The sequence below is a fragment of the Halichoerus grypus genome, chromosome 9 (genome assembly GCF_964656455.1).
Source record: "Halichoerus grypus chromosome 9, mHalGry1.hap1.1, whole genome shotgun sequence".
NCBI classification, from domain to species: Eukaryota; Metazoa; Chordata; class Mammalia; order Carnivora; family Phocidae; genus Halichoerus; species Halichoerus grypus.
In genome coordinates this window covers 35,728,396-35,754,605 of record NC_135720.1, presented here as the reverse complement: position 1 = coordinate 35,754,605, position 26,210 = coordinate 35,728,396, and the positions used below count along the sequence as shown (strand labels likewise).

General features: G+C 35.5%; 1 protein-coding gene across 3 annotated transcripts in view; it reads left to right on the top strand.

The window, feature by feature from the left end:
• LOC118543922 (protein LEG1 homolog) overlaps positions 1-26,210 on the top strand; it is a 54,613-nt gene that overhangs the window by 21,386 nt on the left and 7,017 nt on the right. For 2 of the 3 annotated variants that reach the window (XM_036105355.2, XM_036105350.2), the window contains exons 2-6: positions 7,378-7,464; positions 14,657-14,743; positions 15,954-16,138; positions 17,068-17,168; positions 22,046-22,284. In XM_036105355.2, the coding sequence (XP_035961248.1) occupies positions 7,455-7,464; positions 14,657-14,743; positions 15,954-16,138; positions 17,068-17,168; positions 22,046-22,284 (622 nt within the window). In that variant the 5' untranslated portion in view covers positions 7,378-7,454. Of the gene's footprint in view, positions 1-7,377; positions 7,465-12,685; positions 12,987-14,656; positions 14,744-15,953; positions 16,139-17,067; positions 17,169-22,045; positions 22,285-26,210 lie in introns of those variants that run through there. The other variant, XM_036105349.2, reaches the window with a different exon arrangement.

Below are 26,210 nucleotides of genomic sequence, written 5' to 3'. Positions count from 1 at the left end.
TTCTGCAAGAGGGCACCTGGGTGGCTCAATCAGTTAAGCATCTGCCTTTGGCTCAGGTCATGATCCTGGAGTCCCAGAATCGAGTCCTGCATAGGGCTCCCTGCTCAGCAGGGAATCTGCTTCTCCCTCTGACCCTCACCTGTCTTGTGCTCTCTCTCTCTCATTCTCTCTCTCAAATAAATAAATAAAATCTTAAAAAAAAAGAAATATTCTGTAAGATAGGCTATATTGTCAACCAAAAAATCAAACAAACAAAAATCCAAAACAAAAAAAAAACAAGCCTTGATATATAAAGGATTTAAAATATGTAATATATATTCTTTACAGTAACTCACTCCAGGGACTATAGAACTAAATTAAAAATCAATTTAAAAAGATATCTGGAATATCCCCCCAATATTAAAAAAATGACAACACACTTAAATATCTCATGAGCTAAAGAAGTGAGCACAATGTAAATTAGAAAGAATTTGTATTCAATGAAAATAAGTACAACACATCAAAATTTGTGATGTGCAACTAAAGCAGTGCTTAGAAGAAAGTACACTTGTATACACTTTTATAAAACTTATACACTTACATAAAAATTTTTAAAAGGCTCACGATTAATGGCCTAAGCTGTCTTCTGAAACTATGAAAAGGACATCAAATTAAACACAAAGTACGGTAAATAAAAAGGAAACACTAAAAAGTGTAAATCAATTAACTATAAAATGAGTGAACAGCAAAAAAAAATCAACAGAACCAATGATTTTCAAAAGTCAATACAATTAGTGACCTGGATGGAAGGTCACTAATTGTGACCTTAGGTCACAATTTATTGACCTCTTTGTCAAATAAATAAATGTGCAGTTTGACTGGTGAAGAAAAAAGAATAGGACACAAATTACCAATATCAGGAAGGAGACGAGATATCACTATATATTTTACCAACATTAAAAGATAACAATACACAAATCTATGCAACTTTGAAAACAGGTAAAACTGATAAATTTCTTGAAAGATTAAAACACAAAACTGGCACAAAAATAAATAGAAAATCTGAATAGTCATATGCTAAATAAAGAAATGGGAGATGTAATTTAAAAAAATCTTTCCCTACACACAATAAAAACTTTCCAGGCCCAGATGTTCATTAGTGAATTCTCTCAGACATGCAAGGAAAGAAAAATACAATCTTATACAAACTCTTTCTGAAAATAACAGAAGAGAGTAATTATCAAGTCATTTATGAGGACTGCATAACCCTGTTATCACCACCAAAAACAGGAACAGGAAATTACAGTCCAATGTGCCTCATGAGCAGATACAAACTAATTGTAATATTAGCAAATTGAATCCAGCTGTATATAAAAAGGGTCCATGGAGCTTCCAGATTGGTGAATGCATGCCGGAGTGTGTTGCATCCAGAGAGGGCAAGGAAGCTCCATGACCCTCCCCCCATACCTTGCCCAAATGCATCTTTTCCATTTGACTGTTCCTGAGCTGTATCCTTTATAATAAACCAGTAAATATATGTCTAAAAAAAAGGGGGGTCCTACATTATGGACAAATATAGTTCATCCTAGCATAGTAACTTAATTTGCTCTTTGAAAATTAATTAATATAATTTATTATATTAACAGAACTTGGGGGGAAAATGTAAGATCATCCCCATAGGTTAAAAAATCTCAGCTGACAAAATTCAGCACATTTTTGTGATTAAAAAGAAGGAGACCAGGAATTGAAAGGTACTTTCACAAGACGAAAAAGTACATCTGTGAAAAATCTATGGGTAATGTTTAATGGCAAGGACTGCATTTCACTTAAGACCAGAATCCAAGCAAAAATATCCACTCTTACCACTTCTGTATTTTATTGGAGGTTGTAGGTAGTACAAATAAAATAAGAAAAATAAAGTTGTGCAGATTGAAAAACAAAAAATAAGTGTCTTTCGGGGCACCTGGGTGGCGCATTCGTTAAGCATCTGCCTTCGGCTCAGGTCATGATCCCAGTGTCCTGGGATCAGGCCCACATCAGGCTCCCTGCTTCTCCTTCTCCCCCTCCCCCCTGCTTGTGTTCCCTCTCTTGCTGTGTCTCTCTTTGTCAAATAAATAAATAAAATCTTTAAAAAAAAAAATAAATGTCTTTCTGCTCAGACAACATGATTTTGTAGATAAAAATACTAAATAATCTTAAAAAAGAAGCTACTGCATAAATTTAGCAAGACCAAAGGAAATCAAGATCAATATACAATGTTTAATTGTATTTCTCCATACTAGCAATGAACAATTGGAAATTACATTAATTTTTAAAATCTGCTTACAATACTCTCCCAGACATAAAATTTTTAGGGATACGTCTACCAAAATATATGCAAAAGATAAATACTGACAGCTATAAACATTGCTAAAGAAATTACAGAAGACATAAATGAAAAGGTATATCATGATTATCAACTAGAAACCTCAGTGTTGTTAAATTTTCGATTCTCTAAATGAATGCAATTCTAATTAAAATCCCAGGAGACTTTTCCCAGAAACTACAAAAGAGTCAATTTGTTAGGAAGAAATAGCAACTATAAATCAATTAACTTAAAATTATAAATATGTACACAGCTATGAATAGAGCACCAAAATAAATGAAACAGAATCTAACAGAATTAAAGGAAGAAATTTACAGTTCAACAACATTAGTTGGAACTTCAATACCACACCCTCAATAATGGAGAGAACAACTAGGAAGAAAATTAAGAATGACCCAGAAGAATTGATTAACATTATAAACCAACCGAGCATAATTCACATCTGTAGAACACCACCCAACAGCAGAATTACATTAATTAAATTTAATTAAGCCCTAATAAGTAATGGGATGTATCGCATACAAAAGGATTTGCAATGGAACTACCTTGTGAACACCAACACTCTATAATATACTTTAGGTTGTGTGAACATGGATTTATTTATTTATGATTGTTTATACTCCAATTCAACATCATGAAAGCCAGATGGCATGTAAATATAAATAACAATGCAACAATATTCAAAGTGCCCATCCAGTGGTCAATTATCTGAGCTTAGAGGAAGAAGAGTTCTCATGTAGGTATGGAAAGCTGCAGAGAGAAGGGACTGTGCTGTGTTGAAGGTAGGTTAACATTTTAAAAATTGTGATCAGAAAGGAAGCTAAATCCCACACAGAGAAATGTATACTAATCAAGAGGAAAGTATTCCTTTAGCATTTGTAGGAAACATAACGCCTAGTTTGATTGAGAGAGATTGTTTCAAAAGTTTTTGTTTGTTTTTTGTTGTTGTTTTTAGTAAGCTCTATGCCCAACATGAGGCTCGAACTCTCCCTGAGATCAAGAGTCATATGCACTACCAACTAAGTCAGCGCCCCTCAAGAAATTTTTAGGTCCAGATTATGGCACTTCTGAATGCCAACCTAAAATATTGGAGTTAAAGTAGGTTGATTAAAAGTCTTGTAGTCTGGGGTGCCTGGGTGGCTCAGTCGTTAAGCATCTGTCTTCGGCTCAGGTCATGATCCCAGAGTCCTGGGATCCAGCCCCGCATTGCGCTCCCTGTTCAGCGGGAAGCCTGCTTCTCCCTCTCCCACTCCCCCTGCTTGTGTTCCCTCTCTCACTGTGTCTCTCTGTCAAATAAATAAATAAAATCTTTAAAAAAAAGTCTTGAAGTCCTATGGAAAATGACTTTGAGATCATGTTTCTATGGGATGGTCCTAAACTGACTCACTAGTAATTCTTTCCACTCTTTTCCAAGCCCCTTATAGTTATTTTAATGGTGAAACACTAACAAATTGTAGCAGTGTCCCAGTCTTTAATATTCTAGAATTTTGCAGGTTTTTCAATTTCTGTTTAGAGTGTTCTTCCCCTAGTTTCCTTGGTTAATGTCTGTTTATCCTAATATTCTGCAAGGTCTTCCCTGACTCCTAATCTGGATTAGGCCCTTTTCCTAGTTCCTAGTCTGGATTAGGCACTCTTCTTATTTATTGCATTATCTCAAGAACATAGTTTATATAAGAAGAATGATTAGAATTTACATAGGCAGCTTTGCTATTAATTGACCTTCGTTTACTTGCTTATGTAAATATCAAAAACTAAAGATAATCCTATGAATAACTGCGATAAAAATCATATCTGTCTTTAATAGTGCATAAAGTGATTTTTTTCCCAACAATAAAATATGGGACAACTAGTATGTAAGACTGGAATCATGCACCTCTTCTGAATCTCTTGACTAATAGGAAAAGTGCTAACATGACATTAATGTTAATACACGTAATTATGAAGATAGTTTTGATGATGACGGTGATGGTTTTTAACAAAAGTGAAAAATATTGAGTTGATTACATTGTCAATATATGTAATAATTTAATTCTTGTCCTTGAAAAATATGCTTTTATTAGTGAGAACATGGTTATGGAAGTTGATTTGAAAAGAGACTGCTTAGACATAAATCTGTGCTAATAAATACATAGGAGGCACTGAAAGAAGTTTTAAGAAAGACTGCCTATCAAGTATTGCTCCATACTTGAAAGTCCTGTTGCTGACACATCATCAGATGTCTAATATTAATCTGATGACAGTGGTCATGTCAACAGTGGTAAACTCTTCTTCAGTGTCTTCAAGAGACCAGATTCAATGAGTATTTAGTGCATATATCTAAATATATCTGTATGTATTTATGCATATATGTATGTATAGACCTTAGATTAAACTGGAATTATGTTTTTATGAATAAATAAGATGTACTAGGATATTTATAGTCAATCCTTATCCTACCATTTCATTTAACAGTCTTGTTTTATAGAAATAAATCATAATGCTATGTATAGTCTTTATTTAACTTCTTGAGTGTGAATGCTCATACTTTCACTACATACACTTAATGTGTTTGATTACAGGATATTTGGCTCAGACTCTACTTAAGGTTACAAAATCAAATATTACCTTTCTAAAATCTGAAAAAAAATTTTATTCTAAATTGCTAGTGTGTTTGTATCAATTGTCCATTGCTATGTTACAAACCACCCCAAAACTTAGCAGCTTATAACAACATTCACTTACCGAACTCAAAATTTGTGGGTCAGCAGTTAAGGTTAGGCTTAGCTGGGCAGATTTCTGTTGGTCTTGCCTTGGCTCAGTAATGTGACCTCAGCAATCTAGTGGCTAAATTGAAACTGGATGGCCTAGAACGATCTCTGTTTTGGTGGATGGTGGGTGTTGTCTGATTCTCTACCACATGCCTCTTCAGCAAGCTAGATGGATGTCTCCAAAAGGCCAACAGCAGAAACTGCAAGGTGTCTTAAGGTCTAGGCTGAGAAATTGCTCACCATTGCTTTCACTGCATTCTATTGGCCAATGCAAATCACAAATCATCCAACACCCCCACCTCCACGAGGCTAACGCATGTCAGGTATAAGTGTGAAATACTGCTGGGGAATCTAAACAGGCCGACTCTCCCTGAAGCATAGCACACCACAAAGGGAAAATCTAAAGATGAAGATGGAGGGAGACTTAAAAAAATTGTCTGGCAAACCAGTTCCCAATATAAAACACAAAGTATCATTATAGGAATTTGAAGCCTCTGGTTCACTGAGTGCAACCATAGCAACAACACAAATATCACATCCCCACTAAAGGCCTAACAGAAAGTCAGGTGTGCCCACATTCAAGCCAAAACTATTTAACTCTAGTGTTTATCTCAAAAACCATTTGTCATTTTCTGGCCTCAGGGTTTCCTTGCCCTGAGATGACCTAAGTCCCAATAGCTCAGAATTCAGTGTAACCTTTGCACAAAGGTAGATTAATATTTGTTATTCTGTTTGATATGTTGCCATGTTCAAAACATCTGAGGCGTAAGAAAAATCAAGGAAATAAATGTACTTTCAAAGCTACAAAGAAACTAGCACCAGATTCAGAAATGTCCTGGATGTTTAAACCATCTCAAAAGGATTTTAAGTATGTAGGTTAATATGTTAAAGTCTCTAGAAGAAGAGGTGGTCAACATATAAGCTCATACAGGTAATTTCAGTAAAGAGATAAATAAATGGAAATGTTAAAAATCAGAACAGTAACAGAGATGAAGAATGCCTATGACAGGTTCATCAAGACACTTCGCTGAGGCAACAAAAATTGGTGAGCTTGAAAATAGGTGAATAGAAATTACGAAAACTGAAATGAACAAAAGATAGAGTAGGGGAAAAACAGAACAGAGAAAACAGAATGGGGTGAAAGAAATATCTGAAGTATTAATTGCTAAAAATTTTCTGGAATTAATGACAAACATAAAACTGCAAGCCCATGGATCACAGAAAACACCAAACAGGATTCATAAACAAATAATTAGTATATTACATTCGAGCTGCTGAAAACAAAAGACAAAGAGAAACTCCTGAAAGTATCCTGAGAAAAAAATATACAGTACATTGTCCATTATTCTTCAGAGTAACCGAGCTCCTCTTTCTATTCCTGCTTCTCCTTACACTGGCCTATTCAGAATATATCTCATTTGCTAAAGATAAATGAAATTAAGTACATTGAAAGGATTATCTACTGCGTGCAATGTGCTAAATCACAGAAAATTTGTGAAGGGCAGAACTTGAACTGACATAGAAAGTATGATAGTGTTTTGTTTTTGTTTTTTTTTAAGATTTTATTTATTTATTTGACAGAGAGAAACACAGCGAGAGAGGGAACACAAGCAGGGGGAGTGGGAGAGGGAGAAGCAGGCTTCCCGCCGAGCAGGGAGCCCGATGCGGGGCTCGATCCCAGGACCCTGGGATCATGACCTGAGCCGAAGGCAGACGCTTAATGACTGAGCCACCCAGGCGCCCCAAAAGTATGATAGTGTTAAATGGAGATGAGAAGGGGAAAGACATAATCAGACAGAGAGTGAAAAGAGCAAAATAGCTTATTCAAAGAAACAATGAATGTGTTGTTTCTATGATGCAGAGGATAGCTGGGCAAGGTTGTGAAGCTCACAGGTAAGCAAACTGCTATAGTCTTGACTTGGTCAAGTGGACAGTAGGGTTTAAAGTAATGTTTTGAGTTGTCATAACAAGATCAAGACAGTGCTGAGACTTATTCAGAATGCACTGTGTAAGATGGATTGGATCAGGAGGACAAAGGATTAGGGGCAACAGTACCCCAGCTTGTCAGTGTTCCAGGAATGGAGTGATAACTCTTAGAATTCAGTTGTCAAGAATATAAGGTAAGGTCAGTGATAAAAAAGGGAAAAATTTAAAGAGATAACCAATAAGACTTGTAGAAAACTGATGGGAATCATGGGGACAGTGCCTTCTATCAAGGAGTAAGAGTTAGATAATAAGAATCATGTCAATATGATTTATTTTGTATTTTCTTCTTTTTTCTTCTAGGATTTCATACTGGGTGTCTAGTGATAGTCCCCTGTTGTGGCTCCAGATCTTACAGAAAGTTTACCCTGCACCAGTCAATGCATTCAGGTGCATCTTTACTTTAAATATGTTTATAGTCTATAATTTTCAAATACATCCACGCCTTTGTTCCAATGAAGATGCGGTTTTGGTGTTTTATGTTTGGTTGTTCGTTTTCGTTTTTCCTTTTTTCCCTTTATATTTCATGCCATAATGGAAGGAATAAAGATAATTTTACACAGGAGTTAATAAAAGCCCATTTCAGACAAAGTATATCCAAGGAATATTGAACCAGGAAAAACATGACCTAGCTGCTGTACTAGCACTCTTGTATAAATTTATCTTATGTGATTAAAAATAGCAACATAAAATATCTTTCATATGCTCTTAAGTATAGGTCAGGTAAGTATTTGGGGATATTTTATTTTTAAAAAGTCGACCTTATGTTCTCTTTTTGGCAATTTAAGAAATTTTATTGATTACTATGACATGAAACCATGTGCTTTATCTACAAAAAGAACCTTCAAATGTTTCTACTGTTTGACCAAACAGGGAATAGAAGGATGAAAGCATCAAAGTAATTCAAGAATATGATCAAATCATGCGTAAGTCAAGGCACATACTTAGAATATGGAGGTGGGTCAAACATGTCCTCAGTTGGTGTTTAACTCTAATAAAAATGGTTTTATGATTTTATTTTTGAATGGATTTATAGTCTTACTCCTTTTGTCTACGTCCTCTCTCATCCATGTTTCCCAATGACTTGCAGAAGTAGAAAATGGTTTTATTATCCTTGTTTTGCAGAAAAAAATTCAGAATCAGAGTCCCCAAGTTCACACCGCTAGTGCAAGTTTGAAACGAGGACACATGTCTTCTGGCTTTAATTTTCTGGCAGTTTCCACAAACATTTGTCATTTAATACTTTCAATCAGAATTATAGGCAAAGAATCTTGACAAATGCCTTGATATGAATAAAATGCTGGAGTTGTTTAAGCATAATTTCATTCTTAAATAATTTTTTTCCTATAATCTGATTTATTATTTTGTGGCACGATATAGTATAGCCTACAAAAGCCTTGGCTCTGACCAGGCAGACCTGGGATCAGGCTTTCCCATTTGCATCCTGAGTGACTTTGGGTAAGTGCTTTAATCCTGATAAGCCTCAGTGTCCCCATTATGAAGTAGACATTAGTGTTCATCTCACGTGGATCTTTTGGAGTTTGAGTTATTGTGTGTACACATGTGTTTCAAACACAAATACAGATTGAGTTGTTTTCCTGTTTGTGCTTCACATTTAAATACAAATTTTCTATCCAATAATCGAATCCAAATTTTCTATGTTATCACAAACTTCCAACGACTTGAAACAGTAATAATTAGTGGATATAAGAGTAGGTAACCCTACGTCTACTTTACAGGTAAGGGAAGAGTCAGAGAGATACTGAAAGACATCATTAGAATGTCAGTTCAGATTAGTAACAAATCCTGCAAAAAAAATTGTATTGTACAAGATAAAATTTCATTTCTTCTTTAGAAACAGTAGTCCAGAGGTGCGTAGTCTAGAGCGCCATGAATATCAGAAACCTAGGTTCTTCTATGTTCTTGTTCCTCCACCCTTTTTGCTACTTCATAATCTAAGAGGGTTTGTCAGTCTCAAGTTACTCCAGCCAGCGGAAAGAAGAAGGAATAAATAAGAAAAGACAAACTGTCATTTAAGAAGGTTTCCTGAAAGTTGCAACATCACATATTGGCTTGCAGTCAATTGGACAAAACTTAATCACATAGCCACAGTTTGCTGTAAGTGAGAGGAACTAACATAACCTTTATTCCCGAAAAGACTGTCCTGCACTAAAAACATTATTGTTGCCTTACTAAGAAAGAGAGAGGAAATGACTATTGGTGTATGTACCTAGCAGTGCATGCCATGATAAGTTGAACATTCACTTGGGGCTTACTTGGAAGCTTCTAATTATTTTCTCTTTGACTGGTTCAATACATCTATATATGCTGTTCACAGTTTTCTGGATTAGAAAATCTAGCTTCTTCTATTGACTTTATTATTTCTTGTAGTATCTTTAACAAATATCTTACTTCAGTATGTATTCTTATTTTCCCACTGTATGTAGGAATCCAATGCCCATAACATCCATAAGGACTGTGCACATTTAACCCTACAATTCCCTATAAATTGCTCATTTGTTTTGGGGTCAGGTCTTGTTTTAAAAAACCTTTTTCTTTTTGTTAGTCCAATGATCTATCTGCTTATATGCATATGGTTACAGTATCCCACTGAGGACTCTGGATGTGGATGACTCTCATGTGTTACTTTAATCATTAAGTTTTAATATCAGTTAGGGGAAGTTGCCTCTCATTCTTATTACCCTTATTTTTAGAGTTTTCTTATTTTCTCAACTTTTTTTTAGAGACTTTAGACTTAGCTGTACTACTTCTAAAAATTCTGTTAATATTTCTCATTGTGATTGTGTTGAATTTATCAATTAACATCTTGATAATGTTGAGTTTTTTCATTTAAGAACATGGCATGACTTAAACTTGTTCAGTTTTATTTTGTGTCTCTCATGAGTGTGTCTAAAGATTTTTTCCCATATTTATCTAACACATTTAAATTTATTCCTAGATATTTCAGTCCCTTTGTTGACATTTTAAATGGGAACTTTTCCTCCAATATATTTATTCCTTTATGCTCCTAAGTGTTTTTATATTAAAATTACTGATTTATATATATTAATTTAGTACATGGCTAATGTTGGCATTTGGTTTTAGAAAAATATGTCTTATAATATACATCCATATGTTAATTTTTTATAAAGATGGAATATATTTTCTTGATATCCAGAATGCTTGTTCTTGATCCAGAATAAAAAACAGTAATTTTCACCACTTCCCCTTTATATTAATATGTTTGGAAAGTTGAATAATCAGTGATCAGAAGACCATTGGGTAAATAAAATGACAGGAGTAAAGCAGTTATATCCTGCTGAGGGATAGTCAGTGTGGACCATGCCAGAGTAAGCCTCACTTTTGACCTGCTGGGAAACAGGGGTTTCTGATGATGCTAATAATCAGACTTTTGTACTGCTTACTTGTGAGGACATTATTTTCACTATGTGCAGGTGAAACCCAAATAACTGTGCTAGAAGTAAGATAGAAAGTTGTTTCTGTCTCAGGTCAAATCCAGATGTAGGGACTCAGTTATATTTCGTGGTTGCACAGTCTTCTAGGACTCATGCAGTCTCCAGCTTTGCATTTTGTTATCCCCAAGATGGTATTATTGTCCATAATTGTCGAGATGGAATTGTAGCCATCACATCTACATTCCAAGCCACAGAATAGAGGAAGGGATGAAAAAGTGGCCTTCCCTTTTTTTAAGGGATACATGGACATGATTTCCATTCATGTCCCAGTGGCTGGCACCTAGTAATGCGGTTACTTATGCCTTAATTCTGGAATTGTAGCCTTAATTCTGGATTATCCATGTTCCCAGCTAACATTCTAAGGATGAAAGAAAACTGGGAATTAACTAGGAGTTTTTGCCCATAGACTGGCTTGGTCTATTGGGTACATAAGCGCACTTCAAGCTTCTGAAAATAATTCATAGTAAAGTTAACCATTGTTATATTATTATTCTGAGTTCTATAGATTGTATATTTATGCTGAAATATGTGACACTTCTGTTTGAATTATTGCCTGTATGTGAAACATGATGATTATTTTCAGCCATAAAAAAAGAGAAACTTCTACTAAATGGAACATTCTTTTTTTTTTCAGTATATATTGACACATTATTATAAATCCTGGTACATCAACCATCATATTATGTGTGCAACACATTAAAGCTTTTTTTTCAATGATAAGGGAGTACCCCAATATCATTGGTGATATATTTTGTAATCATAACGTAGATTAGGAAACCCTGGAAGGTTTCTGTTGACAGTAGTCTTATCTATAATATTATAGGTCAGCCTGACCTATTTTTTAGATTCTGACACAGAAGGAGTTGCAAAATTCAACTATTTATATGTTAGCTAATATATCAATTTCCTTTACGTTATCCCCCAAACGCTAGTTCAATAGCCTCTGTGTGGAAAAAACTCAGCACTTTAAGACAGTCCATTCCTTTTTAATTAAATTATAATATCAAGGAATTTCTTTTTTATATTGTTGACACTTATACACCCAAAATTAAAACCTGTTAGACTTTGCCTTTTCCTCTAGGGTCTAGAGATACATGATTCAATATGGGGGCTAGAAGTTTTTATATTCACTAAACATACTAAATAAATGTTTAAAACATTTTTTTCCTAGCCTTTGGTGAGAGATAACTGGTGGGTATCTGAAGGTTTTCATTCAGAGACCTATGTTTAAACATGCTCTAGAAGACTCACAAGATTCAGCATATGATTATACTCATGGCTAAGGTTCTTTATGGTGATGTAGTAAGAATACACAGCTGAGTGAAAGGGGAAAAGACACAGGCAGAGTCTGGAGGAATGCATGTGTAGATTTCTAAATGCTCTTTCCCTCCCATGAGAAGTCACACAGAGAACACTTTTCCCCCAGTAACAGGAGGACAGCAATATGTGTGTTATATTTCTGCCCAGGGATGCCCACTAAAGAGTTAGTACCCAAGCTATTTACTGGGGGCTGGTCATATATGGAAGTTCCAGACTCTACAAAGAAAGCAGGTGTTGAGCATAAACCATATTACTTGCACAGTCTAGGTATAGTGAATCACTTGTCATTTAACTGTTGACTGGGAACTTTGAGAGCCAAGTAGACAGATACCAGCCAAGTGCCAACCTTGCAAGCTGGTTTTTTAAACTATAACATTCTCAGGCTTGCTATGTAAACTGTTTTCTGCAGACATAGGTAACTGCCCATATCTTTAAATTTCTAGATGAATAAGGTCAAGATATATGTGTAGGAGTGTATTTCATTTAATAGGCATAAAAACACAATGTAAACTTAATAGCAGTTTTCTGAAAGTGTTTAGAATATTTATTCATTCAGCAATAAAATTTTCAACAGCTTGTTTGGACTATCATGTGAATAACAAACTATATTGATAAATTTATTATCAATAAATCCATTTATTATTTAGCAAGAGAGACACCCTATTTTCATTGGCAAGGCCTTCCCATCTTCACTCTATTCTTCAGGGAAAAGAACAAAAAGTGTTGACATGCTGGGATATAAGCAAATACCATGACTTCTTCCTCCATTTCCCAATAAAACCCTTGCCACAATCTCAACCCCCAGCTTTGGTGCAATGGCTTTCCTTCCTCCTTGGACCTGTGTACTAGTTGGTTGCTTTTCTGCTTCTTTAGCCAGAGCATCTAATTTCTCAGATCTGTATCCCCCGCTGTGGAAGGAGAGTGCTGGTCAGTTCAGTGACTACAGGGTAGAGAATGGAAAGTACATTATTGACCCCTGGGTATACCCTGAGAGAATGGGGATGTACAAAATCCTAGTGAACAAGACAGCGAGTTATTTTGAAAACATCGGAGCAGACAATGAACAAAATATTTTATGGGGGTTACCTCTCCAGAATGGCTGGCAATACAGAACAGGTAAGAATGACTCTTGCTTTCATCCTGATGATCTACCAGTATGACCATGTAGTAATTGGGAAATAAGACTCTGTATATACCATACCATGTTTTTGAAAATTGATCCTTTTCTTTTTCCTCTTTTCCCCTCATAACCATATTTCTCTACTTCTCCTTCTGCTCCATAAATCCTTCTTTTATGTGCTTCTGTTTTGACTAGAAACCACAATGGGGCATAAGGCATAGTTGCCAAACACAAAAAGACTTCATATTAAATCTATTGAAATCTATTGAGCATACTACAAGTATTTGCTGAACTCCTGCTAGGTGCTAGATGCCATTCTAAGCACTCAGATGAACAAAGCAGTCAAAAGGATATACATTAAAGACAGAAGGTGATGTCAAATTAGCTTGAATTTTTGGAAGTTCCAATTGTGATTACCTATACATGGAGATGGGGCTGATAGGCAAGGAGTGCCATCTTGTTCATAAGGATGTTTCTCTGCAAATGATTGATTCCTCTTGAAAATACATTCTAATGTTTAGTTAGGAGATACATTGTGGGCCAAGGATTCACGAATTAAAAAGATATTTTTGTTCTGGCTGACAGAAGAAGCTCATGAAGGAGAGTGGTGCTTCTGCCTACTCCACACTGATAATACCACCAATAAGGAAATTTGTTCTATTCCAATGGAAAAACTATAGAGAGAAGATTATGGTTGATCTTAAGTCTGAGCAGTGGTCATATTCAGGAGCTACTGAGGTTGACAAGTCATGCGTCTTTGTCAGGGAATGTCCTGAGACCCAAATCTACTCCTATTTATCTTACATTCCTTGGGGTCAAAACAACCCTGGTCCAAGAGAAATCGCTAACATGAAGTCTACTATGGGAGGCATGCCAACCTCAGGAGAGAGATGGAGTCTGAATGAGCTGCTAGATTAATGCCCTTCTTACACTTTTGTTGCATACACACATCAGGGTCAAGCCTGACTAAACTCATCCACTGATGAGCTGATAAGGGACCAGCATTTACTAAGAGCAGTGAGGAGATGGGGTGTGAGTAAGTACTTTCAGTTTCCCTGCCATCAAAGAATTTACAACACAAGTGAAATAGAAAAAGATAGCAGAAATTAAATAGAAAACAATAAACAATAACTCTTGGATAAAAGATAAAAGTGCAAAACAAAGGGCAGAGTGGAGTCAGCTGGAGTAATCAGGAAAAAATGAATTTAAACTGAGACTTGAAATGTGGATGAAATTTTACTGGGGAAATAAAAATGAAATCTACTAGGAAATAAAAGGATAAGCCAAAGCAGTGTTTCTCAGTCTTGTTTGCATATTGAAAATAATTGCCTAGTTAAAAAAAATACCAATGTTTAAGTCCACCTGAAAAATTCTATTCTAATTTGATAATATTAGAAATTAAGCCAAAGGACAGGACCTGGAAACAGGATGGCATAGAAACATGTGATTGAGTGTAGGGTGTGTGTGTGTGTGTGTGTGTGTGTGTGTGTGTGTGTGTGTGTGTGTTTAAGAAAGGGACAAGAAAAGGAAGGGAGAGAGGGATTGAGTGAGAGGGAGTTGTTGGGGATCAATGAAAGAAGAGACCAAATTAAAGCAAAATATTTATTGATATTCAAGAATTAATGTTAGCATATAATAAATAATCCCTGCACCTTCTCTCTTCTAGGAAGATTAGCTGATCCCAGACAAAAGGAAGGCTGTGGCTATGAATCTGGAGATCCTCTGTGTATCTCTGTGGACAGTTGGTGGGCTGGTAGGTTCATTTAAATGGCAAAATAGGTAATAACCATCCCCAAGGAAAGTATTCAACCTAAAATCTTAGGGACAGAGACAAAACAATATTATTCCTTTGTAAGAAGGAATCTATTTCATCATGTACCTTGTGGCCTTTATGCCACATTCTAGAATTTAACAGCCATAATGTCAACAACGATTCCCTAGGACATCTTTAGCTTTTCATGGAAGGACTGAAACTAGGAGCTGCAAAGGACCATGGCCTCTGAAAGCCCAGCAGTGGCAGTCAGGTGGGAGGTCTCACGAGTGAGGGTGAGTCTCCAGAATGAGGAAGGATGAGAAATGAGGGAGCAAGTAAATAGGGCTTTTTCTCATTTTGCTCAGACCAAATGTGTTTGACTTTTAAACCATAAACATGTCAGAGTAGTGTACCACAAATCATTTTATCAATCCGTAATCAAAGCCTTCAGTCAGATATTTAATACTAAGATAATCAGAAGGTATTTTCTAATTCTTTAATTCTATTTTGTGTTTTAGTAATAAAATTTACACACAATTTCTTAGAGATATTTCCCAATAACTAGAGACAAGAATATATTAAATTTCACTTTCTTAGAGTGACACATGTCCCATACACCTTTACATATTTTTCTAATACTTCTAATACAGACTGGTTCTTTTCAAGACCCACAAATAGTCATGGCCACAGATGTAGAATTCAGGCTTTATTCTCAAATTGATTTAGTAGTTTGGAGTATCAGCCTGCTCCACTGGGGCGTAGAATTGCATTCATAAATGTGTGTCTATGATAAAAAATATTCTGCATCGCCAGTGAGAATCAGCCATCTAAATTATAATGTCTAAATCTGCTGGAATAGGTTATATTTAGAGAGAAATAAAAAAATAATAAATAAAAATAAAAATAGAAGAAATAAAAAAGTTAATTCATTAATTCATTTAATATTAAATATTAAAATTAGTTTTTATTTAAGATATTATAGACAACTGCTTGAACCTATGTTTATTTATAATTGTAGGGTCATTAAAAAAAGCATATTAAAGTTATGTATATGATCCTTAGGGAGATTTTCAATTTTTTTTTTTTTTTGCTAGTGACTTTTAGGTTTCTGGATCTGTAATTTTTGCTTACTGGTTTACAGATTACTTAAAGATACTCTCTATCACATTTGTTAGTGCTTGTGGTAATAATAAGTATTTTGCTATTACAGATATGAATTACTTTCTATGTGCATTACCTTTCCTTGCTGCGGTTGATTCTGGCATAATGGGGATATCATCAGACCAAGTCATGCTTTTGCCACCACCCAAGGATCAGACACAGTTTTGTCTTAACGTTTCTAGTTGTCAGTCATCCTTTCCTGAGCCAATGAGCAAGTGGAATACCTTTTACCAGGTTGTTTTCTTAAGTTTTATAATTTATTTTCTTAGGAGGTGGTAAGAGAATTTCCTTTTTTGTATAATGCTTTTTGTCTAGGTTTTTGTGTGCATCGTATAATATTTTCCTAAGTGTAAAAATATAAATTGTTATGCAAATTATATTATTACACTGCAGCAGGGCATTATGTGCCATTAATACCCTCTGAACCAATACGGCATTAATACAAAGTCTATCCATTCATTTCAAATAAGTTATACATAAATGTGAGAGCACAAAAGATATTTTACTAAATAAAAAGAGTAGTCTGGTTAATTGAACCTGCATGGCAACCAAGGGTTAACTCTTGGGAGAAACACAATTATGGAGTTGGTTTTTAGAATAGTCAATTAACTTATTTCAACTGAATTAATAAATGATCATATATAGTAGAACTAAACAATTATGTGGTAATCAAAACCAAATATTCAATGAGCAAAATACAAACATTGGCTAAACATAGACGTGGGCTAAGGTCCACAGTGAAAAGATGGATTTACTAGTTCTATAGATTATTAGTTCAATACTTTAGATATGATTGAATTAAATATTCTAAAAAAAATTTCCTCCTTTTCTTAATTTTAAACTTTTGTAGTAATTCCTACTATGGTAGCAGGAAAGCAAATGACAAACCAAAGCCAAAATCCTCCTGGCGAGTATAAAATACTGACTCTTAAGAAAATTGTTGCAGCTCATTTCTTATAGGTGCATTCAATATTATTACTTATAATAGATATTTACTATACTCTTTTACAGAGTGTTAGTCACTGAGAGCTTGCACAGTTCTTGGAAACAAAATTCTCCTCTCATGTGGAATATTTATAAATTATATATGGGATTAAATTAAATGGTAAGGAGAGGAATTGTTATATTTTCTCAAATATGAATAAATTTCTCCTCTGCTACAGCATTTACAGTATCCTTCTAGTAGCTTTGAAGACCTGTTGAAGTACTTGTGGGCTGCACATGTCTCAACCTTGAAATACGCTGGCAAAATATTTGAAGATAGGTAAGAATGGATCCCAAATCATTTCTATTTAATATGGTAAATGATTTTTGGCCTTACTTACGCCTTTTTATTCCTCTTTTAAAGTGGTGGTCAATCTTCTTATTAAATAATATTGGTCATTGCGTATTTTAATGATGAAGTGTAGCTCTTTTAGAATGATTAGATTAAAAGTGTCTTATGAAGAAGGGGCAAAATTTTGAGGAAAAAAAAAATCTTGTGCTAACCAACTGATACTAACAAAACAGCTAGCCAACCAATCAACAAATAAAACATACAACCAATTTGTCTATATAAAAAAAAGAAAAGAAATTTTCTTCATTATTTTGACCATGGGCACATTATATGGTAGGTACATACTTAAGGAAAAAGATCGATTAGCATCAGGATTAGCACACAGAATAATTTAGAAGATTATCAAGCCACTCTACGTGTACATCTCGAGGTTATTATACACCTAGATATGAAGGTGTAAGAATGATTTGTGTTTAGTTGTGAATGATACTGTATTAGTCAGAGTTCTTCAGAGAAACAGTCCCAATAGGAGAGAGAGAGAGAGAGAAAGAGAGAGGTAGATAGATATAGATAGGTAAAACCAGGAGGAGCCTATCTTCCAATTTGAAGACCATCAGCCAAGAGAATTCCCTCTTACTTTAGGGAAGGTCAGCCTTTTGCTCTATTCACACCTTCAACAGATTGGATGAGGCCCATCCACATTATGGAGGGCAATATGTTTTACTCAATCAACTGATCTGGAAATTTCCAAAAAAAAAAACAAACCCTCACAGAAACACCCAAAATAATGTTTAACTAAATATCTGGGCCCCCTGAGGCCCAGTCAAGTTGATGCATAAAATCAGCCATCATGGACACTATCTGAGGGGAAAGTCAACCACTTTGAGTGAGATATGGGGTAGAAGTCTGGGTATGGTAAAAAACAGGAACCAAAAAATCAGGGTTCTTGGTATTGAATAAGCAGACTGGTAAATCCAGGCAGGAATGTGTGCCTCTTAATTTCACTGATTGTCTCTCCCACTGACTCCATCATTCAGTTAGGTAAATACATCACCTAAGTAGCAGATTCAAAGTACACTTCTTCCTTTACCTGTTGGTATGGCTTCAAAAACCAGATATTGAGTTGGGCAATGGAGGAATTTTCTCCTGTGGCAGCATCAGTGATAGGATTTGGGGCTGCGGTTGTAACTCAACTGCTCTTTCTATTCTGATGACAGGAAGTAGTAATGAGATTATCAGACAACGATTTCGGCCTGGGATTGCCAACCTCAAGATTTGACTGATAGCAAGTCATGGCTCTAGATTATTTTTTTCATTTACGGATGTTCCAGGTTCATATACAAAGATAAATCACTAGAGAAGGCAACTTTGTCCTTGAGAAATATAAGAGTACTTTAGGTAAATTCAAGGAAATGGAAGAAATTTTTTTCTTATAGGTACATTTCCTGTCTCCTGCAGATTTAGACTTCTAATCTTACTGTATTTATTCCTATTTATGTAATGGAACTGCTTTTGAAAGAAATATTGTATTTTTAACAGGCCAAGTTTATTTAAAAACTCCAAAATCACAGAACATAGGAATTTTTTGTGAATAATCTTAAATATTTACATGACTATTTTGATCAAAAGTGTATGACCTAAAAATTTTTTTTCTGATAGTATTAAAAGCACTTTCCTCACTAATTATAACCAAAAAATTGCTTTTTTAAAAAACTCCTTTTATTCTCTGAAATTTGATCCTTCTTACCTGACCTCTTATTTAGGTATCAACAAATGACCCTCTGAAATGAGTTTTTTAAATAGCTACTGTTTCTCAAGTACAATAAGTAGAAGAAATTTCACAAGGTATCCTAACGTAATATCTCACTTCAAAACACCTCCTTTTCCTAGATCCTGAGTATGTGGTTGAGCTGTTTAGTAATTTGCTCAAAATCTCATGGCCAATGACTGGCAGGGCTAGTATTTAAGTTTCTCAGGACTCCATAGCTCATCTTCTCACCTGTAAGCTGTGCTGCCTGCAATGTACCTGGACTACAAACTAGTTTTATGAGGTCAATAACTGCCAAGGTTCTTCTTCCCGTCTAAAAAGATATTAAAAGCTATTAAACAATAAAAAAATGCTTCCACCTTTTCAATATATAATGAAGCAGGAATAAAATATTATATTCACTTCCTTGAAGAATCTTTCAATTCTGGGGAGAGATGAGCCACCCAGGCAATCACCTAACTGAACAAAATATCATTCAGACCTCTTCTCCCTCCCTCTCAGGTAGGTTAGCAGGCAAGTGAGTGTGATCAGGGCCTCCCTGTCCTAGGTGTGAGAGTAGTGGATGGACGGTCCTTAGAGTCTTCCCACAGCTGCTGCTATTTCTATTTCAGGAATTCTTCAGAGATCCTTCCTTCCTTCCTTCCTTCCTTCCTTCCTTCCTTCCTTCCTTCCTTCCTTCCTTTCCTTCCTTCCTTCCTCCCTCCCTCCCTCCCTCTCCTCCTTTCCCCCCTTCTTCTCTCTCTTTCTCCCTCCCCCTCATCCATCCTTCCTTCCTTCCTTCCTTCCTTCCTTCCTTCCTTCCTTCCTTTCTTCCTTCCTTCCTTTACTTCCTTCCTTCCTCCCTCCCTCCCTTCCTCTCCTCCTTCCCCCCTTCTTCTCTCTCTTTCTCTCTCCCCCTCATCCTTCCTTCCTTCCTTCCATTTCTTTAATTTATATATTGAATTCAGGTGTGCTTTCTTATTTTTTGTTTTGGATTATTTTTAGTTTGTATATTATCCACTTCTTATATGTCAATGGATTTAAAGAGTCAAATGGTTCTATGAGGTTTTGCCATCTCTTCCACCAAAAATACATAAATAAATGAAATAGCTGTATCCAGGGAGAATACTACTATAAACGCTGGTTACTTTGATATTTGGTACTATATTTCTAAAAATAAAAAATCCTGTAACATTTCCCAATTTGCAGATTTAAGTATTATCCTTTTTATCATGACCATAGAAAATTACCACTGAGTTCCCCTCACCCCCACTCCACACAAATTCTTCCCACTCTCACTTTCTCTGCATAATTGTGTAGTGATTTGGATTGGGTCAATGTTCAGCGGCTACATTATTTTAACTAATAAATTACTCTTCATATCACACGTACTAAACTGATTATAATTATTTTTCTTTGTTATCTTATTCCCTTTAGAGTTGATCATTTTTTGTGCATTTTTGTTTACTTTCTATTGTACACAACACTAATTACTTCAAATTGGCAAACCAAGGAAGTTTCTTCTCAACATGTTTAAAAGCATCCAGAATTATATCAATTTCTTCTTCTTGAAGAGGTTTCTTTCAAAGCTGTTGACTTGCTCTGCTCTGCCCAAATGGTCAGATATGATTCTTAGGTCTCTAGTATCTTTGTAGTAGATTTCCTTTGTCTATTCTTTGTGTTAAATCACCCATTTCCAGTATCCCGTATCTTTTTATTTCTTGGATTACTTTGTTTGTTAGGACTTACACACTAGTCGATTCAGAACAGTTGTATAAGAAGAAAAAATTGTAGGTAATTTGCATTCTTAAAATATCATTATTCTATCACGATTTTTGCCTGAGGCTTTGAGTGATTACAGAAGGCTCGACTGGTAATACTTAAGATTTCTGAAGGCATATCTCCATTAATTTTTAGCTTCACTTTCGTTGTTGAGAAGTCCGCAGTTTATTGGGTATGTTGCCCTGTACTTCATTCCATTTTTTTTCACGAGAATGTAGCACAGTTTCTATGGTCATGATAAAAAGGATAATACTTAATAACTACTAAATCTCAGTGTCATACAGCAGTGTTTATTCCTCACATGTTTAACATTCAGCTGGGCAGTTCTGCTGACCTTTCCTGGACTCACCTCATGTTAGCTGATTTTGATTGGCATCACAGGGATGAGTGAAGCTCAGCTCTGCTGCACTTGTCTTCCATTCTTCAGCAGGCAAGCTTGAGTGTTTGCCATACTGATGGCAGAATGGCAAGGAGAGAGAAACCAAATTGTGAAAAATATTTCAAGCTTACACTGTGTCAAGTTGGCTACTATCCTATTGGCCAAATGAAATCATATGGCTGAGCCAGGGTCAGAAAGTTATGCCTCTCTCCTTCCCACCTCCTTCCAATTGTAACAGGGAAGGGGCACTGGGAAAAACAAAAAACAGAGATATAAAGAGTTTTGAAAAATTGGGGTCATGTTTGCAATCTACTACATACTGGGGCATTTCCTTCAAATCTCATGTGTTACTTTTTTAGGTAAAAGAATATATTAGGGTTTTTTATTTACGTGAGACGACACTGAACTCTGTATAGTCTACATATACTTAAAACCCTGTGGTCTTGGATCCTAGGATTGGTTGGTGCATGTATATCTGTACTTTAAATTAAAATGAGCCTTTAAAAGTGTATTTTTATTTTTTTTACTTGACTACATATTAACTGACTTATTAGGTGAATTGTCCAATAACACATTCAATTAAATCATTTGAAAGGCTTCCATTTGATCTGATTTTGTTTATACGCCTCTGTGCCTTGAACTGGTGCCCTCACCTCTTTCCTAGTGTTTATTTAAGCCATTGTTCCTAAGGCTTTGTGGTTTATTTAAGCCATTGTTCTTAGGGCTTGCAGTTTATTTAAGCCATTGTTCCTCACTTGTGATGAGCACTGGGTATTATACGTAAGTGATGAATCACTGAATTCTACTCCTGAAACCTATATTACACTATATGTTAACTAACTAGAATTTAAATAAAAACTTGAAACTAAAAAATAAAAAACAACAAAAAAGAAAATAATGAGGCTGAAGTTCTGAGTGGACTAATTACAATTGTACCTGCTTCCACTTGTCTCTTAGGTTGGAGTATTATTCTAAACCAGAAGCAGATTTTGGAAGAAGTTGGTGTGTGGCTGTGGACTTTTTAGCTGCAACCCTCTTTCCTACAACTTTGGTTAGAACATATGAATTCCAGAAGGGCCTGCCACCACGAATGCTTGTTAACGGGGATAGAGCTCCCTTCATCAGCGACTTTACTGACTTTCAAAACACCGTCCTGCTTGTTCTAAGTTTTCTTCCCAAAGTGGATAACTCTCCAGGTAAGGGCCTTATAAGCAATACCTTAAAGAAAATTAATATTTCATTGACTAAAGGAAGAAATAATGATTTTATCAGATACAAAGATCGTTATAACACATACTATTAAAGAAAGTCATGATTTTTCCATGGGTATCCATTCCACAGTTTTTGGTCCTTCTAATGGTAGCCTGTCCTTTCTTATGCATCTTTATTGATCCATGACGCCACCAGACTGCCTCCAGTCCACTTTTCATCCACAAACCCAGATATAATCCTTTGCTGCTGTTATCATATTCCTTTTTTAAAAACCTCTTACACTGCTCTTAAATTTAAAAAAAAAAATGAAATCTCAAAAGAAAATCTGATTTATCATGATTAATGGGAAAAACTAGCAAATTGACTTATATGAGCTCCCTTCATCTAGCCATACTAGCCATGGATGAAGTATTCTGCTGCAGCTCTTCAACTATAGGACTTCCTTCAGAATGAAAAACGGAAGGAATCTATATTTGTATATTCGAATGACCACATCATCTCAATTTTCTAGATATGCTCTTATGCAGTGAACCAAGCTGAAAACATAATTAAAATATTACTATTTTAACCCCCCTGAAAGAATCTGAAAGATATACAAGCAAAGTAAACATAAATACATTAAATATATGTTTTGAAATCTTATTTGAATTAATTCAAGTAAAAAATAAGCCCAAACATTTAAGGCTTTCATGCAATTGCAGTTTCTTCTTGCCATAGTAATATTTCCAGTGCAATATTCTCAGTCAATGGCAGGTTCCCTTTACAAAATGAGTGGAGGACTAAGTCTCCTTCCATCTGTGCTTATTCCAACCCCTGGCTTCTATATAATCCACATCCCACCAGTAGAAAGATACTTTCATGTTTGGAGAAGCAAGTGGGCTAAGGAATTAAACTGTTTTCTAAGAACTACTTTTGTGTGACAAATCTATACCATGAAAGGAGAAGCATGAATTTTGGTTATCACCTGCTTATCTCTGCCAAATTATCAGATGGCATAATTGCATTGCAGGCCTGGGTTGTATAAACCGGATCTTTCCTCTTAAGATGTACAAGGTGAAGAACTGAGTGGAGAGTGGAAGTTGTTTCATTTAAAGCTTGAAAGTACCATACTACAAGATTTTATTACAAGATTCAGTTTTACTGAAATTCAGCTTTATGTCATGCAGTTTTGAATTGCTTTTACAAGAAAAAAAAATGGGAGAGTAAATGTTGAAAACTATTGGTGAAAAAATGGTGAGCTTTGATAGTATAATTGTGCAGATGTTGTATAATGAGGCATTTACTCTCATGTAGTTGTCGGTCTCATGGCAACCACTCCCCATTGATACTCAGAATTCAGTCACAGTGTCAAAGATCTTGAAGTTTTCAAGTAAGCAGAGAATAGAGAAAACAGATGTATTGAAAACAAAGCATGAGAATGGGGCGCCTGGGTGGCTCAGTCGTTAAGCGTCTGCCTTTGGCTCTGGTCATGATCCCAGAGTCCTGGGATCGAGCCCCACATCGAGCCCCACATTGGGCTCCTTGCTCAGCGGGAAGCCTGCTTCTCCCTCTCCCACTCCCCCTGCTTGTGTTCCCTCTCTTGCTGTGTCTTTCTCTGTCAAATAAATAAATAAAATCTTAAAAAAAAAAAAAAGAACAAATACACTTAAAAAAAAGAAAACAAAGCATGAGTGAAAAACAAATACTGATATTTAAAAATGAGCATTTTCAGTTAATCTTTGATAGAAACATATGTATACATTTACAGTAAAGTTTCGAAGTGTCATTTAGCTACTTTTTAGTCTCCAGAAGTGTTTTCCACAAGAAACCTAAGCTAAATTCATTTAATTTAATCTACAAAATAAAATTAAACTTTTCAGGCTTCAAATTAGTTTTTTAACATTTTTGCTGATGGTAAGACTTGGCACGGAGTTTTTCATTTTTAATTATGTAAACTTCTGAACCATTTCTTTATCTACAGTGGCATTAAGTTTTAATCCTTGACTATACATATTCTAAGAGTAAAGCTCATATTAAAGTTGCAAAATAATATTAGGTATAAATTAGTAAGAAAACAAAGCTTGCCTAGATTTTATTACTTTTTACCCCCATGGGTGATATTTAAAATAAACAGTGAAGACTGAATGAAGATTTAAAACTGTCAGAAGTTTTAAAAGCCAGCAGGCTTGCATCCACAAGACCCAGAAGTCTATAGCAAACTAAGAGACAGTTCTTAAAAGGTTTGTGCAGACTCATGTGGCAAATTCCCAAGGGTCCAAAGCAAAGGCAGCAAACTGAAACACACCCAGTCTTTTCATGAAAGAGGCCTATTTGTTCATTTTAATAGCTACGGACTGAGGGGCAGGCTTCCTATTTAATATTGCCTACTCTCCAGAAACCAAGAACTTGATAAGTGCCATCTTGGCGCTTTCCCTTTGTTTTGCTTCAGGGTGGAGATATCTCCTGGAAAGGAACTTGTACACACATCTGTGTCATGTTTTTTTTCAGAGGATACCCCTTGTTTGCATGGCTCTGATGGCCAACAGGGCTTAATTAAATTCATGGGTTCCGTAGGACTGTAACAAACAAAAGCTGCTACCTGAGGATCCAGCTTAAAATCATCTGGCATCCAGGTGTTGACTGAGCTCTGCCTCTTTGGGATACTGACAGGTCTTAGCCCACCTTTAACTACTGGGGGCCATTAAGAACACACTAAGCAGTTTCACAAAGGATTGAAAGACAACCAAGAGCAAGGGCAGGGTTGAATAAGATTTATCTTTTATACAGAGGCCTCTTCTTCAAAACTGGGAGAGGTGGTTGTTTTGTCTAATCCATAGAAACCAGCACAGAAAGGCAAGGAAAATGAAGATACAGAGGAATATGTTCCAAACGATAGAACAGCATGAAACCTCTGAAAAAGACTTTAATAAAATGGAGATAAGTGATTTACCTGATAAAGAGTTCAAAATAATGGTCATAAAGATGTTCTCTGAGGTCAGGAAAAGAATTCATGAACAAAGTAAAAATTTCAACAGGGAAATATAAAATATAAGAAAGTACCAAACTGAAATTACCAACCTGAAAAAAATATAATAACGGAGTTGAAAAATTCAATAGAGAGATTCAACTGCAGTTTGGATGAAGTGGAAGACAGGATCTGGAACTTGAGTACAAGGCAGCAGATTTCATTAATGGGAGGATCAAAAAGAGAGAAGAATGAGAAAGGATGAAGATAGCTTAAAGACATTTATGGCACAACATCAAGTGGACCAATATTTGTGTTGCAAGGCTCCCAGAAATAGAAGAGATAGAGAAAGGGGCAGAAAACGTACTGAAAGAAATAATGACTGAAAATTTCTGTAACTTGAGGAAGGACACAGACATCCAGATTCAGGAAACCTAGAGTTCCAGATAAGATGAACTCCAAAAGAGCTACACCAAGACACATTATAATTAAATTGTCAAAAGTTAAAGACAAAGAGAGAATCTTAAAAGCAATAAGAGAAAAACAACTCATTATGTACAAGGGAACCACTCCGCCCCCATAAGACTCAGCAGATTTTTCAGGAGAAATTTTACCAGCCAGAAGGGTAGCATGAATTATTCAAAGTGCTGAAAGAAAAAACTCCCAACCATGAATACTCTACCTGACAAAATATTTCTTTAGAATTGAAGGAAAAATAAAGAGTTCTCCAGACAAGCAAAAGCTGAAGGGGTTCAGCACCACTAGACTGGCTTTATAAGAAATGTTAAAGGGACTTCTTTAAGCTGAAACAAAAAAGTTGCTAATTAGTAGCAATAAAACATATGAAAGCATAAATCCCTCTGATAAATATAGTTAAATTCAGGATAATCTAATGTAATAGTGGTGGGTTCATAACCTATAAACTTATAAATTAAGAAAAATAATTCCATTTATAATTATATCAAA